The sequence below is a fragment of the Penaeus monodon genome, chromosome 16 (genome assembly GCF_015228065.2).
Source record: "Penaeus monodon isolate SGIC_2016 chromosome 16, NSTDA_Pmon_1, whole genome shotgun sequence".
Classification (NCBI taxonomy): Eukaryota; Metazoa; Arthropoda; class Malacostraca; order Decapoda; family Penaeidae; genus Penaeus; species Penaeus monodon.
This window is the reverse complement of record NC_051401.1, coordinates 44,895,777-44,905,776: the sequence shown is the minus strand read 5'-3', so window position 1 is coordinate 44,905,776 and position 10,000 is coordinate 44,895,777. Positions and strand designations below refer to the sequence as shown.

The 10,000-nt window shown below is 38.8% G+C and overlaps 1 protein-coding gene across 1 annotated transcript in view; it reads left to right on the top strand.

Moving 5' to 3' along the window:
- The window catches only part of LOC119582849 (5-oxoprolinase-like), a gene marked incomplete at its 5' end in the record, with an annotated part of 27,503 nt that overhangs the window by 9,493 nt on the left and 8,010 nt on the right, over nt 1-10,000 (top strand). The window contains 14 exon segments of the mRNA XM_037931326.1: nt 65-290; nt 452-590; nt 1,536-1,668; nt 2,328-2,472; nt 4,215-4,362; nt 4,819-4,931; nt 5,504-5,660; nt 6,049-6,165; nt 7,068-7,312; nt 7,658-7,769; nt 8,259-8,483; nt 8,761-8,906; nt 9,319-9,416; nt 9,821-9,918. Coding sequence (XP_037787254.1) covers nt 65-290; nt 452-590; nt 1,536-1,668; nt 2,328-2,472; nt 4,215-4,362; nt 4,819-4,931; nt 5,504-5,660; nt 6,049-6,165; nt 7,068-7,312; nt 7,658-7,769; nt 8,259-8,483; nt 8,761-8,906; nt 9,319-9,416; nt 9,821-9,918 — 2,102 coding nt within the window.

The window sequence follows — 10,000 nt, the reverse complement described above, 5'->3', positions numbered from 1 at the left end:
TTTTCCTCTTTTCATTCTCTTCCTTTCTGTTCATTAATTTTTTCGCCATCTTCCAACTTTGCAGACAACTTTGCGTACTTCGAAACCCGTCTCGCTGCCTTAGAGAATGAGTGCAATGAGGCTCTGATGGGGCAGGGTTTCTCCAGAGCCAATATTGCCTGTGAACCATTCCTCCACCTGCGCTACCAAGGCACGGACTGCGCGCTCATGGTTACGCCTTCGAAGGAGAAGGCGCGGGGTAAACGAAAGTCATATTCTTACGCAGATTTTCAGACAGCCTTTTTGGAAAGGTGGGTTTTATTTTGTATTTTCTTTATTTTCTTTCCTTCCTAAGTGTTTTGGTGACTTGTGTGCACTTGTTGATGGTTTTATTGTTCTTATGATTAGTATTACCTGTGTCATCATCAGTATCGATGATATTAATTGTATTGGTATTATTATAATTTTAAAGGTACAAGAGAGAGTTTGGATTTGTAATCGATGATCGAGACATAGTTGTGGATGACATCAGAGTCCGTGGAGTTGGGAAGTCTCAGATATCAGCCGAGGAAAGGTTGCCACAAGCCACAGGGGAACCGCAGCTGGAAACGGTGAGCAGTGATGCTGAATTTTTTTCTTCTTCTTCTCCTTCTTCTTCTTCTTCCGTTTTTTCTCTATATCTTTCTTTCTTTTTCTTTATTTCTTTCTATTTCTTTGTTTCTCTCTTTTTCTTTCTTACATCCTTTTTCTTTATTTCTTTCTTTTTCATTCTTTCTTTATTTCTTTCTTTCTTTCTTTTCTTGGGGGGGGGGGGGATTTCATCCTCAATCATCTGTCTGGATTGATCTTGTATTTTTTCATTTTCAGTCATTCTTTTTGTAACCTTTTCAGGTGATCATTTTCTTATTTTCTGTCTTTCTTTTCTTTCCATTACTTTCCTTACTTGCTCACATGCAATGGATTCATGTTATTCTTTTTCTCTTTTCTCGAAGACTCTTCCAATTTTTTTTTTTAATTCTTTATGACCCAGTTTTCAAGGAAGCCACTGTTTTCTAGCACTTTTATTTCCAGACAGTGCCAGATTATCTGTATTTCAGGACCAGCAGATGTCATGTAATGATAATTCAGTAATATTTCTTTGACCCAAAAATTATGTATCTTCTGTACTTTGCATTTACACATTGCTTGGAAGTCTTGAATAGGGGCTAAATGTAAGCAAGACTGATGAGTTTTACCAACCAATGTGTGGCCGCCTCTGAACCAGTCTCATAGTCACAGGAAATTTAAGGTCGCATGTTTTATGTTGCCTGGAAAGAAAGGAAGTCCTGAAAAGTCAAGTTTCTCTATATCTTTTCCGTTTTGTTTTGTTTTTCTCTTCTTTTCTTTTCTTTCTTTTTCTTTTTCTTTTACCCATCACTATTTCCATCCTCTTCTTCTCCTCCAGTCTTTTAAATAATCTCAATTCCCTCAATGTCTAATACACTGTATATGTAATGCTCTCTATACAATACACATTCTTTATAATAACTACTAATGGGGTATTGATTAATTTACAGGTGACGAAGGTGTATTTCGAGGAGGGTTATCAAGACACAAATGTCTATCTTCTAGAGTGCCTGGCACCGGGCCACGTCATTCCTGGTCCTGCAATAATTATGGACAAGTTGTCAACCATACTCATTGAGCCAGGTTGGTTGCATGTGGAGTCCTTAGCGGCAGAAATTAAGACTGTAAATTAGATTGCTAATTAGCGTTGTAAGTGAAGATTGTAAATTAGGATTGTAAATATGGTTTATGAATAGGACTTGTAATATAATAGGGGTGTTTTGATAATGAATATTAGTGCCTCTTCATTTGTCTTTCTATTTGTTCTTTGTGTTTATAGCTACTGTTGTGATGGTGATGATATAGATATTTTTTTTAGGTATTAGAATCCTTTAGTTCTTAGATTTGTTGATTTTTCTTCTGATAATTGTATCATAGTAGGTGCTTTATAATCTTTAAAAAATAAATAAATAATGATGGTGGATCTCAGCCCCTTGGTGTGAAGTTAATAGACAAGATCTTTTTTTTTGTTATTAAAAAGTTTTTCTGCGATATGATCTCAGTTATGTAAGAGGACAGAATAGATTGCAGCTACATTGAAGTACAAATTAGAAAATGGATTTGTCATTAGAGCTTAAACACAAAACGTTCACACACACTTTGGTTATGACTTACATGAAGGGGCAGAGATTCTTTTTTAGAATGCTTAACTTACTTCCATTTTCTGTAGATGTAATGCCTGAGCTCATCCTGTGGAATTGTGTGTGCATTCCTCTTTACCACATCTTTTATGCTATCTACAGGTTGCACAGGCCACATCACAGCCCAGGGGGATGTGCGCATTGAAATAGGCAGCTTGAAAAAGCACATCATTGGCACAGAACTCGATGCTATCCAACTCTCAATTTTCTCGCATCGGTTCATGAGTTTAGCTGAACAGATGGGAAGGTAGTAGCTCACCACTTTTAATCAGGGAACTTTGGCTCCTTTTTTTCATCTTCTTCATCTTCTTGTTCTTTTTCTTTTTAGTTTTTTTTTCTTTTGTCTTTTGTCTTTGTCTTTACAATAACTCAACAGTTGTTTGATTTTTAGGGGATATACCATCCACTAACATCAGGAAACTGAACCTACATATTGATTGTTTGTGCTTATGATAGATATATTACATTGCTTCAAGACTGAATTATTGCTGATATTCCTTGTATGCCCCAAGAAATACTGCTGATTAAAAGATCATGGCGATAATGATGATAATTATAGTAATGATAAAAATGATAAAAATACTAATGATAATGGTCCTTAATCTGCAAGGGAAAATGGGCCTTCTGTACTGACAGACAGGTCCCGGACAAAGCTTGTGAAGCCTTATCATAAGTCCCTATGATTTTTTAAAACTTTTCTTAAATTTTTTATTTTCAGTTATATTTATTTCTTTATTTTTTCTATTCTTTTTTCTTCTTTCAATTATTTTTCTTCTTTTTCTTGTTTCTCTCTTCCTCCTTTCTTCTTTCCTCTTCTACTTCTTTTTTCTCTTCTCTTTCTTGTTTCTTCTTCTTCTTCTTCTTCTTCTTTACTTTTAAAAAATACACCCATATTTTAATCTGTGATTTTTTTTTTAAGTAGCTTTAGCTCCACAAAACTTTTTATTTCTTAACTCTGATTTTAAACTTTATTTGACTTTTAACTATTTTCTTTGTAAACAGAACTCAAGATATTTTGACATGAGTCTCTTTAACTCTTTTGACGGGGTGATTTCCCTAGTAGCATTCTGGCGTTAAAGCTTGTGTTTTCCGTGGTCTGGTCTGCTGCGGGCGGTTTAGAACCCTAGGCTGGAGTACCATCTTGAAGGAGCTATTTTACCAGGAAGACTCCTTAATGAAAATTTCATAGCTCTTGTTTTCTTCTTTTGACATGTTGGACCAGCTGCTTTGTTCTGGATCCATTTGAAGAACTTTGCTTGAAAGGGTTAATCGGTTTTGATCTGGAAATCATTCCCTTTTTTGCCTTTTGCTTTTTACGTATCTTTCTCTTGCTTTCTCTATGGCATTGGCTGTTTGAGCTGCTACAAAGGATAGTATTTTTGTGGTAAATCCGAGTTGTGTTAGTGAAGTGAGGCCAATTACCTGCAGAATTCATTCAACTCTGACATTGATCCTGTGAACAAGAGTACGCATTTGTGCTTTTATAACTTTTGAATAAGTAGCTGTAATATAAAGTGTGCACAGACCTCTTTTACCAATGCTTTAATTAATCTGCACAATGTTAGCCAATACTTACATCCAACTTGAATATTGATATGAATTTCAACAGAATGAAAACTTAAGTCTCCTATCTATATTGATATTATTATACTAATATTGTGTATTGTGTCCTTTTCCAGTAACTTACGTAAAAACTGAGATATTGGGTTGTGTGTGTGTGTGTGTGTGTGTGTGTGTGTGTGTGTGTGTGTGTGTGTGTGTGTGTGTGTGTGTGTGTGTGTGTGTGTGTATGTGTATGTGTGTGTGAATGCATAGTGAGCCTACATTCTAGGAACATTATCATTATTATTAAGAGACAGACAATGTATGTTAATTTCACATAGACTCGCTAAACACTACATATTATTTTGTAAAATACATTTTTAACTTTTTAAAGTATATTTAGTTACATTCCACTGTGTTTATAGCTTCTGTTGTTTCCTCCTGTAGGATTCTCCAGAGGACCTCCATATCTACCAACATCAAGGAGCGTCTGGACTTCTCCTGTGCTCTCTTTGGTCCCGATGGAGGCCTGGTGTCAAACGCTCCTCATATTCCTGTACATTTAGGGGCTATGCAAGAGACCGTGCAGTACCAGGTGTGTGTGTGTGTGTGTGTGTGTGTGTGTGTGTGTGTGTGTGTGTGTGTGTGTGTGTTTGTGTGTGTGTGGGTGGGTGGGTGGGTGGGTGGGTGCATGCGTGCGTGTGCGTGTGTGTGCATGCATGGTGTGCATAAGTTTTTGTCATGAGAGGGTTGCTGCAGTTTCATAGCAGCTTGAACTCTGTAATATTAAGGGAACTGATAATAAATTATGCAATTTTAGGTAATCTGTCCCACAATTTTTATATTTGCTCCATTTTTTCTTGTAATGCTGAAGAAATTAAAATTGTAATGATCATGATAACATTAAGAGCAACGATAATCATGATATAAATAATACTGATGTTGCTGATATTAGTAGTGATCATAGTTAAACTTAAAGCAATAAAAATACCAGGTGTATGTAAGACCCATCACACCATTTCCACCTACTCATCATATACATATGTAACAGCTACAAGCTTTGGGTGATAGCTTGAGGGATGGAGACGTGCTGCTGTCAAACCATCCTTCTGCCGGTGGTTCCCATTTGCCCGACCTCACAGTTATCACACCTGTCTTCCGAAAGTGAGTGTGTCCGTTAAGCCACATGGTGCTGGTGAGATTACCAAGCATCTTCTAGTAAGGGTTTATTTAAGTGTCCATTATAAGGGGTTATGAGGTGCTGGAGCATTGTGTTGTTTAGTGGTTTTCTGTCTTTGCTGAGAAGGAAGTTTTCTGGGCTGCTGCTTTCTTTGTGTAGTTTAGATTTCACTGATGGTGAGCATATTTTGTGATAAAAAGATAGGAAATAGGCCTTACTTGGAAATGCTTTAGATTCACTGGTATTCTGTAATTAATTCTACTTCAAGCGATGGGGGGGGAAATAATATAGAGTGTATGTGATTAAAACTTCAGTATTATCTTTTCAACAGAATTACATAATTCTAATATGTAGGTATGGGTGCCATCACTGACCTTGAACATTTTCTGCCTCAGAGAAAGTTGCACATGTGGTTCTCAGCAGAAAAACTAATGATAATAGAATCATAATCATGGGTAAAATAGATTCAGCTCATTTGCATCTCTCATTGCTTGAGTGCTTGTTCTAATACAGTTCCTCGTGTCCAAAATTCTGAGCACCCACGCCTTTAACACAGGGGTGTTCACAAGCCGGTCTTCTATGTGGCCAGCAGAGGACACCATGCAGACATTGGTGGCATTACGCCAGGTTCAATGCCCCCACACTCGACTTCCATTCACCAAGAAGGCGCGGTTTTCCTGACGTTCAAGCTGGTCGACCAAGGCCTGTTTCAGGTGAGGGCTTGGCTCTCGAGTTTCAGTGTGTTTGTTTATTTATTTTTTATATTTTTCTGGTTTGATTCCTTATCTTGGTTTTGGAGTACCTTTAGGGGAAGTGTTGGAAAGTTTTTTTTTGTTTTTGTTTTTTGTTTTTCTGGTTGTGTATAGTGTGTGTGTGTGTGTGTTTGTGTTTGTTTGTTTGTTTGTCTCTTTCTCACAATACTTAGATAAATGAGGAAGAGAGAAAATTTATTTTACACAACTTGTAATAACATGTGTACATAGTACAATTTAAGAATCATATATGATAAATAATTCCTCTATCATTTGTATTTAAGGCATAGTACAATTTCTAATAAAGAGATGGATGTAAATTTGTCTTAATAATGGTTTTATTCACTAGGAGAAAAAGCTTATTGAAGCCCTAAATGCTCCAGGGAAGATAGAGGGCTCATCAGGGACTCGCAACCTCAGAGATAACCTGTCAGACCTCCGAGCGCAAGTTGCTGCTAATCACAAGGTACGAGTTGAGTACAAATTACCTTATTTATGTTCCAGATATGACCTGCGGTTCCACCAACTTTTCCCTTAGTCAGAGTTGGTATCGTTATTTCCAAATCTATTCTGAAGATAATTCTTTAAAGCTCTGACTACAAAATACCCCTAAGAAAATGTCAAACTTCATAATTAAACCAAAAGGCTTTGCTAGCCATAAGGTTGCTCCTGTGAGAGAATTTTTGAAGCTAAAGTGTAAGTCTCCCAAGCCAAACAGCTGTGTTGGCCTAACTGCTTGCCAGAAGGTGGCATGGACATACTTGCTATAGTATGACTGTGCTTGTTTGTTGGTGGCTCAAACCATTGTTCACTTTTTATAGCCATTACTGTAGTGATTTAGGAGCTGCAGCCCCTCAAAAGTATATGCGTCACATTTAGCCTTGTTCACTAGACAAAAGTGTGTGCTGCAGCCAGGTTCATAGAGGGTGGGAAAATTATATGTTTCCTATACTTATTTTTTCCCTTTAATGGCTGGCTTGCACACAAGTTAAGGGTATTGTTCCAGTTATGTCTTAGAAAGATATTTTTACCAACTTAACCAGATCATTTTCATGTTAGCCTATTGCATATCTAAGAGTATGCCCTGCTTGAATTACAGGCAGAAACATGAGTGAGAAATATGGATGTGATATGGCCAGTGAAATGAGGTGACAAACCTATCTGGAACATGTCTGTGAAGAAAGGATGTGAAAAAACTGTATACTTACAACTCTAACCCCTGTGATCTCACTCTCTGCCACAAATACTTCAAATTCAAACATACTCATGTACAAAAATACACAAATGCACAAAATCACTCAAAAACACCCACAAGAGAAAAATGAAAAGTAGAAAAGGTCTCCTGAGCATGTTTTAACCATACCCCAGGGCATCCAGTTGGTGAACGAACTGATTGACTACTACACCCTTGATGTGGTCCAGGCATACATGGGCCACATACAAACCAGTGCCAAGCTAGGGGTCCAGGAACTTCTGCGTGAAGTAGGTTCAAGAGTGCGGATGAAGACAGGTTCATCCTCGTTGCATGCGATTGATTACATGGATGATGGCTCACCCATTGAGTTGAGTGTAGACATCGACGTGGAAAGGGGAACGGCTGTCTTCGATTTCAGGTAAGTGTGGTTTCTTCAGTATTCTGTCCAATAGGTGTGGGTGATCAGTATGGTATCATAAGGAGTGGTGGGATCATTCTTCTTAATTTGGACATTGTTTCTTTATTTTTCTTTCTTTCTTTATTTACTTATTCTCTCTCTCTCTCCCTCCCTCCCTCCCTCCCTCTCTCTCTCTCTCTCTCTCTCTCTCTCTCTCTCTCTCTCTCTCTCTCTCTCTCTCTCTCTCCTCTCTCTCTCTCTCTCTCTCTCTCTCTCTCTCTCTCTCTCTCTCTCTCTCTCTCTCTCATCTAAAAAAGGGGTTATATGTGTTGCTCTCTCTTTCAACAAACTATTCTTTCCTCAAAGTGGAACAGGTCCTGAGGTGTGGGGGAACTGCAATGCCCCAAGAGCCATCACGGTGTCCGCTGTGATCTATTGCCTTCGATCCATGGTTGGACACGACATGCCCTTGAACCAGGTGAGTTATTTTGTGTGTGTGTGTGTGTTATTATGTTATTAAAAGACTCTATAGCAATAAGAAATTAAAAAGAATCTTTGTAATAGGTAAGAGTTGTAATTGACGTAGACATGCCATTCATGTCACGTCATCCTCGCACAAAGGGTGACTTTCCGTTGCAGTTAGATTTGCACATTGATCAAGAGGCAGTATGGATATTATACACACTAGCTATTGTTTTAAATTTTTGTGGTGTATGTGTCTGTATAGAAGCCTGCAGCAGCACACACATTCACGTGACTTTGCACATGCACACATACAAATGGATACATATGCATCTCTCACACACACACACACACACACAGAAGCAATGAAAGTTGATGTGAATTCCTTTCATGGACGACAATGTAGAAATTCAGGAAGGCTTATAATCATCATCATCAATCATCTGCAATATTCATCAATCAGTCTTAAGCCTAGACCTTTATATTTCCCCGATTATTTTTCCAGGGTTGCTTAAGCCCCATTACCATCAGGATCCCGCCCGGGTCCCTCCTGGATCCCTCAGAGGACGCGGCGGTGGTGGGCGGCAATGTCCAGACATCCCAAAGGGTTGTAGATGTGATTCTTCGTGCCTTTGGGGCCTGCGCAGCTTCTCAGGGGTGTATGAACAACATAACCTTTGGCGATGAGTCGGTTGGCTATTACGAGACGGTAGCAGGAGGCGCTGGGGCAGTAAGTGTCAGGAAGATGCGAAAGCAGCTTGGGTATCATGTGCAAGAGGCCAAAATTGATGTCAGTTTAGTGTAGTTTAGCTGTTGTTTATTTATGGAGTACTCTTATGAAGACCTTGATGTGGTTTATTTGAGTGAGTCTTCACTGGCTAGATTTGACTAATAATCTGAATTCATGAATTTATTACAAAATTAATAGCCTTGTGCTTTCATGCATAGATGCTTCAAAGTCTGTGAAGTTAAAAGTCAATTAACTCATCCTCTTGCTCATCCCTCAGGGCCCCTCTTGGCAAGGGCACAGCGGTGTTCACACGCACATGACTAACACGCGCATCACTGACCCTGAGATTCTTGAGCGACGTTACCCAGTTATACTGAACAAATTTACGCTGAACCCAAACACTGGTGGCCAAGGAAAATTCAGGTAATGCATTTAAATTTTCACCAAAACAAGAATAAGAAAAGAAAGGTGTCACTGAATTCTTGTCTTCCCTGCAGTGTGGATATAGGAAAATTGTTAATAATGTAACCCACTTAATCATAACTCCAGTGTCAAATTTGAATCATAAGATGACCAAATTAATTATCTACTTCAGTCATCATGGCATAAGTTTCATTCTGTACACCAGGGTGGTCCAGACTGTTTGACATCGTAGGCAAACTTATAAATCAGGGGTTTCAAATTAAAATTCTATGTAGATAGATAGATATAATAATATATCAGTGCTTGCAGTTAAAAAAGAAAAATTTATATACCATAAGCGTAAACCACCCTGCCATAGACAATGCAAAATAAGTATATGTAGCTCATGTCAGAGACTTGTCCCTCGCAACAGAGGTGGAGACGGCGTGATCAGAGAACTCGTTTTCCGTCGTCCTCTAACCCTCTCAATCCTGACTGAGAGGAGGGTCTTCCCGCCGTATGGAGTGGAAGGTACGTTACTTTCTTGTGTTAAATTTCTATGTTGTGGGCAAGGATTTGTATGAAGGAGTACTGTAAGTTCTCAAAATACTTGGTTCCACACTTTAGGTTCAATATGATACCCTCTTCCACACTTCAAGTTCAATTTTGTTTTGGCTCTTATTATTATTTCTCTCTCTCTCTCTCTCTCTCTCTCTCTCTCTCTCTCTCTCTCTCTCTCTCTCTCTCTCTCTCTCTCTCTCTCTCAAGTTAGCCAATTCAAAAGCTTTATTTTAGGTAACAAAGAGAATTAGTTTAACCTTTTCATGCCGAGCCATCCAGTCGACCTCCCAGGGTTGGATGACACACAGTCACTTTCTGAGCCCAAGTCCAAGGGTCAGTAAAAGGCCTGACTGAATTCTCTCCCCTCTCTGCAGGTGGGAAAGATGGAAAGAGGGGAAATAATCTGCTTATCAGGAAGTCAGGACGGACGATTCGGCTCGGTTCCAAGACATCGGTTGAGGTGCAGAAAGGGGTAAGATTCTCTCGCTTGTCCGGTTTCTGGGTTTTTCTTTCATTCACTGTTTATCATTCTCTCTGTCTCTCTTTCTTTTTCT